The sequence below is a fragment of the Suncus etruscus genome, chromosome 3 (genome assembly GCF_024139225.1).
Source record: "Suncus etruscus isolate mSunEtr1 chromosome 3, mSunEtr1.pri.cur, whole genome shotgun sequence".
Taxonomy (NCBI): Eukaryota; Metazoa; Chordata; class Mammalia; order Eulipotyphla; family Soricidae; genus Suncus; species Suncus etruscus.
The window spans coordinates 46,282,804-46,296,370 of record NC_064850.1 but is presented as its reverse complement, the minus strand read 5'-3'; the positions used below and the strand labels follow the sequence as shown (position 1 = coordinate 46,296,370).

General features: G+C 47.3%; 1 protein-coding gene across 1 annotated transcript in view; it reads right to left on the bottom strand.

Moving 5' to 3' along the window:
- The window catches only part of RPS6KC1 (ribosomal protein S6 kinase C1), an 83,076-nt gene that overhangs the window by 57,689 nt on the left and 11,820 nt on the right, over positions 1 to 13,567 (bottom strand). The window contains 3 exon segments of the mRNA XM_049769504.1: positions 717 to 1,046; positions 5,666 to 5,759; positions 7,639 to 7,754. Of these exon segments, the coding sequence (XP_049625461.1) occupies positions 717 to 1,046; positions 5,666 to 5,759; positions 7,639 to 7,754 (540 nt within the window).

Sequence of the window (13,567 nt, the reverse complement as noted above, 5' to 3'; positions counted from 1 at the left end):
AGCTTGCCAGGAGCAATTTCTTTTTTTTGTTGTTTTTTTTCGGACCACACCCATTCGTGACTAAGTGCTCAGAAATTGCCCCTGGCTTGGGGGGACCATATGGGACGCCAGGGGATTGAACCAAGGTCCTTCCTTGGCTAGCACTTGCAAGGCAGACACCTTACCTCTAGCGCCACCTCACCGGCCCAGCCAGAAACAATTTCTGAGCACAGAGCCAGGAGTTACCCTGAGTATCGCCAGGTGTGTCCCAAAAACAAATCATTTAATAAATAAATGTTTGTGGATTTTGAGACCAACCTGGCCCAGAAGTGCCTATAGAAGCTGCATGATTCCTCTTCATTTGCAAATCGCTCACAACAGAGAGAGGATCTCTGGATACCACCTCCATCTCCTAACGAAAAAACTTGCATGCACACACAGGCCAACACCCTTCCTTAGCAGCCTTTTTGCTCAGACATCTGGTCACAGACAAAATAAAAGTGACAGGGCAGGGCTGAAGCAATGACACAGAGGGGAGGGCATTTGCCTTGCACATGGCTGACCCGGATTCAATCCACAGCATCCCATAGGGTTCCCTGAGCCTGCTAGGGGTAATTCCTGAGCACAAGTGGGGTGAGGCCCAAAAACAAAAATAAAAAATAAAGTGACAGTGATAAACTTTCTCCCCTTGGACCCACAGAGGGACATGCCCAGAGAGACGACAGTTACAACCATACCTTGAACGCCCTCAAGAAGCAGGTCCACAGCCTTCCTGTAGAAACGGGAGGCAGCTGTGTAGTCATCCTCCTCCTCCTTTTTCAGTGCCAGCTGGATCAACTCCCCAGCTTTCTCCAAGTAATCTCTCCGGCCAAGCCGAGACCTGAGGCTTCCGGGGAAGCGGCTCCGTGCCACCCGTTCCTCCTCCACCCGGCCAAGTTCGCTGACTGGAGCCATGGCCCCAAGGGTTGGCAACTCGGCCAAGTGACGGGGCCCCGGCGAGTCCTGCCTGGAAGCCATCCCATCATCCAGCTCGGCCAGGGACAGCCGGTCACTGTCACTGGAGCAGCCTGGAAGCCGACACGAAGGGCACATAGTTACTCGCACCGCTGACCCACTCCTGAGCCCCAAGAGCAGCTCATGCCCAAACTAGGGTGCACACTGAGACGAGGCTGCATCTCAGGGAATCAGGGATAGGACCACTCTGCAAGAAGCCGAGGCCAGCCCAACCTGCAGGGGTCACAGGGCAGAGAGGGACGTTGGGGTGAAGGCATCCAGGACAACCCCAGCACCGCAGATGGAGGGTCCTCAGCAACAGCAGGTGTGGCCAAGAACCCCAGAGCACAGTGGGGGCCCTAGACTGAACCCTTGATCTGATGTTCGCTAGGGTAGGGGCCCCTGTGAGCACCACTTGGGGCTCCCCCACATGGAGAAAAGAGGGAATCTCAAATGTAGAAATGTGGTCCCAGAAAGAGGGCTGAAAGCTCCCACGGTGCCATCTAGTGGCTAATCACACACACATTCCTACTGTAACTTCTAATCCCTATCCCCATTCCCCACCCTCAGGCCCTCCTCCTGTCTGGGTCACTCTGGAAGGTGCTCAAGGATCATTCCTAGAGGGGCTGGGGAGACCATATAAAGTGCTGGGAATCAAAACTGGGTCAGCAATGAGCAAAGCAAGTGCCCTACCTGCTGCACTGTCTCAGGCCCCAACTTTAAATCACATTTAATAAGACCTCTGTATTTTATCATTTATACTATACTGTACAGCACACAGACTTTAATGTATCTTTTTATTTCGGTGTTTGGTTTTTGGGTCACACCCGGCAGTGCTCTGGGATTACTCCTGGCTCTATGCTCAGAAATGACCCCTGGCAGGCATGGGGGACCATATGGGATGCCGGGATTCGAAACACCGTCCTTCTGCGTGGAAGGCAAAAACGCCTTACCTCCATGCTATCTCACAGGCCCACTTTAAGTTTATCTTAACATAAGACTTAATCAGGAAATAACCAATCAATAAAAAATATTCCTTTTAAAAAAGAACCTGTGGGGAGCCGGAGAGATAGCACAGCGGTAGGGAAATTTGCATTGCATATGGCTGACCCAGGACAGACCTGGGTTTAATTCCCAGCATCCCATATGGTCCCGAGCCTGCAAGGAGCAGGCGGTTTCTGAGCTCGGAGCCAGGAGTAACCCCTGAGCACTGCCAAGTATGGCTCAAAAACCAAAAATACAAAAATAAAAAAGAATCTGTGGGACTGAAGAGCTATAGCACAGCAGGCATTTGCCTTGCATGCAGCCAACCCGGGTTTGAGCTCAGACATCCCACATAGTCCCCTGAGCACTGCCAGGAGTGATTCCTGAGCACAGAACCAGGAGTAACCCCTGAGCATGGCTGAGTATGGCCCCAAAAAAACTAAATAAATAAATAAATAAATAAATAAATAAATAAATAAATAAATAAATAAAAGATCCTGTCTCTGGCTCCCTTAGAAATCCCATGCTGTCTTCAAGCAGCATCCCACTGACTTCAAGTGAGCACATTCCAGCAGCTCCAAGGGCCTCTCGTGAGTGGCCAACTAGCCCCATAAGTACTTAGAAAACGAGCGCTCAGACATCAGAGCACACAGACTTGTCTGCTTCAGGAGACAGTGAAGAACATTCTCATCCAGACCTGCTGGTCTTGGGGCCGGAGCAAGAGAACAAAGGAGAAGGTGCTTGTCTTGTGCACGACCAACCCTGATTTGAGACCTGGCACCCCATATGGTCCCCCTCTGTGAATGGGCACCAGCTCCTGACACAAAGAGGTTGGGGTAAAGCAATGACTATTTTTTTATTTTAAATCTTAATTAAACTTTTATTTACATTTCTTTAATTTTTTTCATTTTTAACCTTTTTAAATTTAATTAAATTAATTTTCATTTTTTAAAAAATGCTAGCAACCAATTAAGCCATCTTTGATTTTTGAGAAAACAGTTTTAGTTCTCTGCAGGAAGAAGACAGAGTAATAGCCTACCATGTTAAAAAATGAAAACTGGGGGGCCGGAGAGATAGCATGGAAGTAGAGCATTTGCCTTGCATGCAGAAGAATAGTGGTTCGAATCCCGGCGTCCCATATGGTCCCCTGAGCCTGCCAGGAGCGATTTCTGAGCATAGAGCCAGGAGGAACCCCTGAGCACTGCCGGGTGTGGCCCAAAAACCAAAAAAAAAAAAAAAAAAAAAAAAACTGAAAATGAAAACTGGTTGCCGAGAGAGCACAAGGTCAGTGAAGGCTCTTGCCTTGCATGTGGTTGACCCCACTTTTGATCTTGGCACCCCATATGATCCCCCAAACCTTGCCAGGAGTAATCCCCGAGCATGGTGCCAGGAATGAGCCCTGAGCATGGCCAGGTGCGGCCCATAAACAAACAGAGTTGTCTTTGGAGCCTGCATCTCTTTCAAGGTGTGTTGGCTGCATGTTCATGGAAGGAGACCACCCAGGCTTCCCTGTCCTGCTCTGCCTGTGCCAGGCCATCTGGCACTGCCAACCTCGCCTCGAACCAGACCCAGACCTTGTCTCTGCCTGCAGACCATGGCTTGCCTCAAGCCACCAGCAGTGAGAACCAGGTGTGAGTCATGAATCCTCCTAACGCTGCCCAGGGACACAGAAAGTGAGAAGCCTACAATCAATCCACCCTACATCTCGGGGGCTGGCTGCATGCTCTGTCCTTTGCTCCGTACCTCACATTGTCCTGCCCGAGTGCTAGGCACAGTGGACGATGGGCCACTGGTTCCCTTCAAATAGGAGAGGGACCGATCAAGGCTGCAGTTCACGAGACCAAGGGACCTAGGAGCAGGTGCCGTGTTCAGGCAGCTTGGAGCCAACACACACATACTCTCTGAACGCTGCAGAGCCAGTGCTCAGCCCAGCTACATGCAGTCCTGTATATACTGCCAGGGAGCACCCACCCCAGCACCACTAGCCATGACCCCAAAGTCACACAAAATCCCAGGTATGAACAGGACCCAGGAACAGGCTGCCCAAACATAGGCGTCAGTCAACTCAGTCCTTTCTTCGACTTTTGCCAGCCATGCCCTCCCTGATGTCCCATGGCTTCAGACTTTGCTCTTAAGTCAAGAGCCACCAAACAAGAACAGGGAAAGAGACTAGAGCCAAGGGACTACAGGGCCACTAAAGCCTTGCAAGTGGCTGACACAAATTCAATCCCTGGCATCCCAGAGGGTTCCCCAAGCCCTGCCAGGAGTGACTGCAGAGCACAGAGCCAGGAGCAACCCCTGAGCACTGCCGGCTGTGGCCCAAAGTCAAAACACAAAGGTAATCTTGGCCCTCCTAATCACCACCCTCACAAACATTGGGAGAAAAACCCACTTCGGGGTCATAGGCACAGGATGGGGAGCAGCTCATCCACTGCGACACCAATCCAGTCTAGATACCCCTGCCACGGGCGGATGGACATCAGACAGATGGATGGACAGGCGCTGCTATGGCAGCACAGACTAGCCTCCCTCTAAAAGCTCACACAGTGAAGGATGAAGAGCCACAACAGGGCTGGGAGACACACCCGGGGGTGCAGCTGGGCCTCAAGTACCAAGTACTCAGCCTCCCTAGTCAGGCGAAGCAGCAAGATCGGCAGCCAGGAGGCCCCCAAGGAAACCAATGCTCTGTTATTTTATCTTATTCATTTTTTTTCTCCCCTCCCTATTTTATCTTACATAGGCCAGGCTCATGCCTCCTCAAACCAATTAAATTATCTCGTTTAGGATGGTTCTTTTTTAGGGGAACCCACACCCAATGGTGCTGTCAGTGGAACAAGGCCACCCTCAGGAGGCAGCCCTGGCCTGTGCTCCAGCCCTGGCCATCTCCCTAGGCTCCTCAAGCACCTACTGGTGGAAGGAAACACCTGGCAGTGCTCAGAGCTTACTCCCAGCTCTGTGCTCAGGAGTGACGGGGGCAGGGAGGAGGGGGGAGACACAAATATGCAGCCAGGTCTCTGCCACCACAAAGTAAACCTTTCACCTCCCTTCCATGTCTCTATTGCCTCAGACCATCTGCTTTAAAGATACCTGCAGAACCGGAGTGATAGTACAGAGGATAAAGCATTTGCCAACACAAATTTTGAGACCCAACTAATCCTACTTTTGTCAAATAAAAGATGCTAATAATCATCACAGGATCAATTTTTAACTTACACATCACTAAGAAAGGGAAAAGCGATTAAAGGTTAAAAAAAAATATCTTGGGATGGGACCGGAGAGATAGCACAGCAGTGTTTGCCTTGCAAGCAGCCGATCCAGGACCTGATGTGGTTGGTTCGAATCCCGGTGTCCCATATGGCCCCCCCGTGCTTGCCAGGAGCTATTTCTGAGCAGATAGCCAGGAGTAACTCCTGAGCACCACTGGGTGTGGCAAAAAAAAAAAATATCTTGGGGGTTAAGGGGCTCTACACTCAGGAATTACTCCTGGCCGGCTTGGCAGACCCTATGGGATGCTGGGGATCAAACCTGGGTCAGTTGTGTGCAAGGCAAATGCCCTATCCATAATATAATCACTCCAGCCTCAAGAAAAGAAAATCTTAGCAGACGATAAAATTCCTGTATCCAACGCCTCTTTGCGAGGCAGATGTGACAAACATGACAGATGTTCTTCCACAGTGAAATGGCTCAGAGGGAACAGGAAGCCACTTACCTTCTGTGCTGCACTCGCCCAGGCTGTCAGCAAGGGTGTCTGAGGAATCTTCCACGGGCCCAATCAGCTCAGAACCTTCGCGTATCACCCCACCCTAGAGAGAGCAGCATGTATGTTAACTGGAAGAGCCAGGGACCAAAGCACTGCAATCACCCCCACTGGACCTGTCTGGGCTGCCACAATCCCTGTGGATCAAGGTTGCTTCCCAGGAACCAAAAAGCAATTGTTCCAGCCTCACCAACACCCTGGAACATAGAAGAGGCAGGAGCAGGGCAGGGCAGGGCAGGACAGGAGCTACAGAGGGGAACGAGACTCTCTGAAAAATTATTGAGTCAACCCAAACAGCTTTAAATAACCCATTGTTAAAAATAATGATAATAATAATTATCAGGGGCTCGAACGATAGCACAGCAGGTAGGACATTTACTTGCTCATTGCTGACTCAGGTTGGATCCCGGCATCCCATGTGGTCCCTGCCAGGAGTAATTTCTGAGAGCAGAGCCAGGAATAACCCTGAGTGTTGCTGGGTGTGGCCCAGAAACAAACAAACAAAAAAAAAAAATTCAGCCCAATAGGGACTGTCTCATACCTGCAATGATGTGCAACTTTTTCTGTGCTGCTCTGTCTCCCAAAGTCCTTACTAAGAAAAGGGTAGAGGGGCAGGAGAGATAGCATGGAGGTAAGGCATTTGCCTTTCATGCAGAAGGCCATTGGTTCGAATCCTGGCATCCCATATGGTCCCTCGAGCCTGCCAGGAGCGATTTCTGAGTGTGGAGCCAGGAGTAACCCCTGAGCATTGTGCCGGGTGTGACCCAAAAACCAAAAAAAAAAGAAAAGAAAAGAAAAGGGTAGAACTGGGCCAGAGTGGAAAAAACAGTGGATAGGGCATCTGCCTTGCATATAACCAACCAGGTTCAATCCCTGGAATCCCATAAGGTTCCCTGAGCCCATCAGTGCTGGTAGAGAGCTTTGGATTGGTCCTCATATTGCCTTCTAATTAGATGTCTCTCGATTGGTTCCTTTGGTTTACATGTTAAAAAGATGTTTCCCCATTGCCTCCTCATCTGGATTTATCCCCTCTTCTTGAGGGTGGTCTTTGTTTTTCCCAATAAAGGCTGCATTGGAGGCCTGGAGGAGGAGCTGCCATCTTGGCTGGTGGTTCCATGTGGTGGAGCAACTTGTGGGTGAACAGCATGAGGTGAGAGTTTCTGGCCTGCTATTCCTTCCCAAATGTGTGTGGATTATTTCCTGTATCAGAATTGCTGCTGGACAAGTACCTTCCCCACTGTCCTCTCCTTTTTTGAGACCAATGCCACAGGATATGAGACAGCAACAGACTCAAACAGTGACAAGATGAGCCCAGTGGAAAACTGATATTAAAATGAGGCTAGAGTGATAACACAGAAGGGAGAGTGCTGGCCTTCCATGCAACTGACCCAAATTCTATCCCTGGCACCTCATCTAGTCCTCACAGCCTACTGGGAATAATCCCAGGAGTCAGCCCTAAGTACCACCGGGTGTGGTCAAAGGAAAGAAAAAAGTACAGTGTGAGAACTGAGAAAGAAGGTGGCCATTTTCACATGTGGGTCACAAGCCCCCTAAGCTCTGGTCCCAGAACAAGCGCCCATCAACAGCTCTGAACTCATACAGGGGCTGTCTTTAGTCTAGATTTCTGCAAATCAGTACATTAAAACAGAGTGACTATGGACTCTCAAATACCAGGTTGACAGGGAGCCAGCCTGGACTCTCCAACACCTTGGAGCCACAGCCAGTCCCCCAAAGCACATCATGTCCAGTTTCTATTTTCCGCTGTAAACTGCTTGGCCACTCCCCCACTAGGTGGGGCAGCCATGCTCCACATGCACTGCTACTAGTACAGTGAACCTTAAGATCATCTCATTCTAAGTGTTCAGGCTCTTCCAGCTTCTCTCCAAACCAGAAGGAAACACAAGTGGTCCCGGGAGGCAGCAGACCTTGAAGAAGTCACCCAGCTGCCGGCTGCTGTAGAGTGCAGGGATGTTGGCAGAGAACTGCAGAAGGTCCTCAGCGCACTGTCTCCTCTCCTCCACGACTGTTGCGTCAAAGCGGCCTGCAACAAGGCAGAGGGGCACTCAGGGCACACAGGCAGGAGGTGTGTGTGTGTGTGTATGCACACCTCCTGCCTGTGTGCGTATGCATGTATGCACCCAGGGGCTAAGCTATGGTGCTGCCTCTGAGGCCAACCCCACCCAGCAGCATGACCAGCAACCCATTCACACCACTACCCTGTTGGTTTACAACTTGTTTATTACTTATTTATTATTTATTGTTATGATTTGGATTATTTCTTGCAGTGATCCTTGTTCCAGTCTGGAGACCTGCTTTCTGTGGGGAAATATGGCATTTGGGACCATTATATCTGGAGCCTAAATAGGAACAGAGAGCATCTCAGTAGAAACATCTAGGCCTGCGGCCGGGGTGATAGCACAGCAGTAAGGCATTTGCCTTGCACGGGCTGACCTGGGACAGACCCAGCTTCAATCCCGGGCATCCCATATGGTCCCCCAAGCCTGCCAGGAGCAACTTCTGAGTGCAGAGCCAGGAGTAACCCCTAAATGCTACCAGGTGTGGTCCAAGCACAAACCAAAAAAAGGAAACAGCTAGGCCTTGTGAACCCAGCCACTCCTCCCCCACATATCAGGAAAATAATCAGCCTCCATTTTATGAGGGCTTGAACATGGCCTCATTCAGTTGGTTCAAAAAGGCCTGCACCTCATACAGACCAACATACCCGTACTGTGTTGAGTTCCTTACTGGCTGGAGTGAGAGTGTGCTTTGGAATCCTCAGGACTTTCATACAATATCTAGGACTTGCCTGAGCCCGTCACAATTTTAGCAGTGGAAGATGCGGATTAGTGATAAGGCAAAGACTAGGTTATTCTGGTAGGAGAACTGCAAGAGTTCAGATGACTTATAAGATGTTAATTGGAGAAGGGCAGTACACTAATGTAAAATAGCAAGTGCCCTACCTCATGGTATTTTGGCACAGGTTCATCAGATAGCACTGCAGGATATCTTGCTTGCATGTTCTAATGACAGGGAGTTTCAGAGATTATGAGAATGAGATGTCATGCTGGCTGGTAGCAGGTTTCTACAGAGAAAATTGAGATACTGTACCATATGAATATCTGGGCTATATTCTGGAGTGCAGTACAGTATGTCCCCAGAAAATCTCTGTTTACCAGAAGATTTCAGAACTCTTAATGACTTTTGAAAACTGCTGGGAGACATTAATTGGGTTCACCCCTCACTTGGAATTCCCAACTCTGAGCTCAGTAACCTATTTCGTACCCCAGAGAGGGACTCTGCCCTGGATAGTCAAGGCAGCTAATAGCTGAAGTTCAAAAGGAATTAAGAGTTTTTTATGAACCGACTTCAAAAGTCCTATCTTTCCAGGTTTATCCCTAGAGGAAAAAGTATAGTTGCTGCGCCTTGCTACACCCCAATCACCAACAGCTGTTATAGCTCAATCATTTGGCCCATTAGAATTTAAATAATAAACAGCCTCACACTCCTGTGGCATGTTTGGAATAGATAGCTGATCTTTTTTTTTATTTAATTTTTTTTTTGTTTTAGTTTTTGTTTTGGGGTCATACCCGGCAGTGCTCAGGGGTTACTCCTGGCTCCATGCTCAGAAATCGCTCCTGGCAGGCATGGGGGACCATATGGGATGTGGGGATTTGAACCAATGACCTTCTGTATGAAAGGCAAATGCCTTACCTCCATGCTATCTCTCCGGCCCCTAAGTAGCTGATCTTAAAGGGAGACAGCGGGCACATACCCTACTGGGTTATGACTACCATGTCATTGTCTTGTTTGTTCTAGAAAAGGAAATTGAATCTATTCTGCTTCTCACTGAGGCTCTTCAAAGAGCCCTAGCTGATTTCTCTGGAGAAATTTCCTTCCACTAACTGGCTGGAAAATCCTGGGACTTCTTTCAGAAAGATGCCTTTTATCATTTCTATAGTCCATTCGTCTCCCATCCCTAATGTTCCGGTATTTTATATAGATGGCTCTTCAGCAAGTATCAGGTGGTATCACTGACCCTCACTAACCACAATAATGTCTACAAATTATAAGTTCAACCAACAAGTGGAACTCACTACATTTATTTACTTATTCTTCATGCATCAGGCTCATGTAACATGGTAAGTGACTCAGCATACATGGTTGGCCTTTTCCCTGGGATTGTCACTGCTTCCCTAAATGCCCATAATCATGTTGTTAAGAATTACTTTAGGGGCCGGGCGGTGGCGCTCGAGGTAAGGTGCCTGCCTTACCTGCGCTAGCCTAGGAGACGGACCGCGGTTCGATCCCCCGGCATCCCATATGGTCCCCCAAGCCAGGAGCGACTTCTGAGCGCATAGCCAGGAGTAACCCCTGAGCGTCACCGGGTGTGGCCCAAAAACCAAAAAAAAAAAAAAAAAAAAAGAATTACTTTAGCAACTACAAACCCTTTAAGACAGTGTTTTGAATCCACTGTCATCACTCACATAAGACCTCATTCTGGCCTTCTTAGGCCAATGGCTCAAGAAAAAAAAAACTGCTGATCACCTAGTGGCGCCTATTTTTGCATCACCTGTTGAAGAGCATCAAACCCTGCACACAAATGCTTACCACCTTCATATAAATTATTGCATTCCATGGAGGCATGTCAGGCATATTTGAGCCCCTTTTAATTGTAACTTACATGTATCTGGAGCCAACCCCCAAGGCCTGCAAACAAATGAATTATGGCAGATGGATGTTATGTATGTTAACCTTTTTTCCAAACAAGCCACATCTTCATATATTAGTTGACACTTATTCTTGTTTTATGTGGGCTGTCCCTATGACTTCTGAAAGAGCTAAGGCTATTTGCTCCTTCTTACTACAATGTTCCTCTGTCATGGATGTTCCCCATACCATCAAAACTGATAATGGCCTAGCCTACAGTAGTAAAACTTTTCAATTGGGGCCGGAGAGATAGCATGGAGGTAAGGCATTTGCCTTGCATACAGAAGGTCGGTGGTTCAAATCCTGGTATCCCATATGGTCCCCTGAGCCTGCCAGGAGTGATTTCTGAGCATAGATCCATGAGTAACCCCTGAGTACTGCTGGGTGTTACTCAAAAACAAAACAAAACAAAACAAACTTTTCAATCATTGTGCAAAGAATGCCAAATCAAACATGTCACTGGCATCCCTTACAATCCTCAGAGACAAGGCATTGTTGAATAGAACCCTAAAAACTCAGTTATTAAAATACAGGAAAGGAGGTAAGCCACTGCTTGACTTTTTAATCCTTAACACTATATTTTTAATCCTTAACAAACTTCTTGAATCAACCCCAAGGAGAGTCCCACAAAGCTGCTGAAAGACACTTTTAAGAAGTGTACAGGCTTAGGGCCCGGAGAGATAGCACAGCGGCATTTGCCTTGCAAGCAGCCGATCCAGGACCAAAGGTGGTTGGTTCGAATCCCGGTGTCCCATATGGTCCCCCATGCCTGCCAGGAGCTATTTCTGAGCAGACAGCCAGGAGTAACCCCTGAGCACTGCCGGGTGTGGCCCAAAAACAAAAAACAAAAAAAAAAATTAACAAAAGAATGGGGGTCAGAATGCACAGTGGTAAAGCGTTTGCCTTACATGCAGCTAACCCAGGATAGGCCTGGTTTCAATTCCCCAAGCCTTCCAGGAGCAATTTCTGAGTGCAGAACCAAGAATAACCTAAGTGCTGCCAGTTGTGGCCCAAAAACAAAAACAAAAAACAAAAAAATAGCAAAGAATGGAGAGATGGTAATCTTCTCACTCAAGGAAAAGGTTATGCTTATATTTCTATAGATGACAGCCCTACCAAGAAACTCTGGGTTCCATTATGCCTCATCAAAAGCAGAATTTTTTTTTTTTTTTTTTTTTTTTTTTTGGTATTTGGGCCACACCCGGCGGTGCTCAGGAGTTATTCCTGACTATCTGCTCAGAAATAGCTCCTGGCAGGCATGGGGGGGGGGGGGCCATATGGGATGCCGGGATTCGAACCAACCACCTTAGGTCTTGGGTCGGCTGCTTGCAAGGTAAACGCTGTTGTGCTATCTCTCCAGCCCCAAAAGCAGAATTCTTACAAAGGATGAAACCAAACCATAGAATTCTGCTGAACGGGATCAGGAACCCTCCAAGCTGATGCATTCCTACTCCTCCTTGATCCAATATAGACTACTCAAGAGAAAAAGAAACCAGCAGCAACCCCAACAGATAATCAGGACAACAAGCCAAAAAATCACACTAAAACAAAGACTACAGGAATTAGGAACAATAAGATTCAAAATTTTGGTTCTGTTTTTGGAGGAACTGGTCCAGCTCTCACTAGACTTTATAACTTAGGAAACACTTGTTACATGAACTCAGTATTACTGTGTACAGGCATTGTAGTGCCTGTATAATGCTCCATGTTTGGCTGATTATTTCAACTGAAACCATTACCAGGATGATATTAACAGGTCAAACCCATGAGGCATTAAGGTAAAGTGGCAGAAGAATTTGGCCTAATTGTGAAAGCCAAATTGGGCAGGACAGCACAGGCATATCAGCCCAAAAGACTTTAAGATAGCCATTGGGAAGACCCATGACCAGTTTGCAGAGCACAGCCAACAAGATTCACATGAACTACTTCTATTTCTGATGAATGCTCTCCATTAAGGACCTGAATAAAGCCAATAGGGAGAAAAGACATAAAGAGGAAAATGATGATCATCTCAATGACTTGAAAGCTGCAGAGCATGCTTGGCAGAGATACAAGCAGCTCAATGAGTCTATTACTATTACATTTTTTTCAAGGCCAGTGCCACAGTCCAGTGCCTCACCTGTCACAAAGTCTCAAACATTTGAGAATTTTATGCATCTATTTCTGCCACATTTAGCATCCACAAGCAAATGTACATTATAGGATTGCCTCAAGTTATTTCCAGAGAAAACTGACAAACCACAATAGGTCTTATTGCAGTCACTACAGAGTTCAACAGGATTCTCTAAAATGAAGATAAAAATTTGGAAAGTATCACCTAAGCTTTTAATACATCTGAAAACTTTTCCTATAAGAGCAGGTGGAAGCAAAAATTACAGACCTCTGTGGAATGGTCTTAGAAAAAACCTTGACTGGTCACAGTATGTTATTAATTCTAAGAACTTAAAAATATATAACTTATTTTCTGTTCCAAATCATTATGATAAAATAGATAGAGACCATTAAACTACCTACTGTAAAAATTAAGCAAGATAATGCTGGTTTAAGTTCGATGATCACAAAGTTTTAGATATCCCACCTCTTCTGTAAAATCTTCAGCAGCTTATATCCTCTTTTATACTTCAATGGGAGCTATAGCAACAAAAACTGCTGCATAAATTAAAGCAGGTAATCAGCTAATTGTCTTTTAAAAGATATCTTCAATAATGCTTTAATGTTTTGCCCACAGAAATCTTTGGAGAAGAAAATTGGATGTCATTACTCCCATTACAATGCTCATTATAAGAATGTTTTAGTGGGCCAGAGAGATAGCATGAAGGCAAGGCATTTGCCTTGCATGCAGAAGGTCATTGGTTCAAATCCCGGCATCCCATATGGTCTCCCAAGCCTGCCAGGAGCGATTTTGTTGTTGTTGTTGTTGTTGTTGTTGTTGTTTTTTCGGGCCACACCCGTTTGATGCTCAGGGGTTAATCCTGGCTAAGCGCTCAGAAATTGCCCCTGGCTTGGGGGAACCATATGGGATGCCGGGGGATCGAACCGAGTTCCTTCCTTGGCTAGCATTTGCAAGGCAGACACCTTGCCTCTAGTGCCACCTCGCAGCCCCAACAGGAGCGATTTCTGAGCGTAGAGCCAGAAGTAACCCCTGAG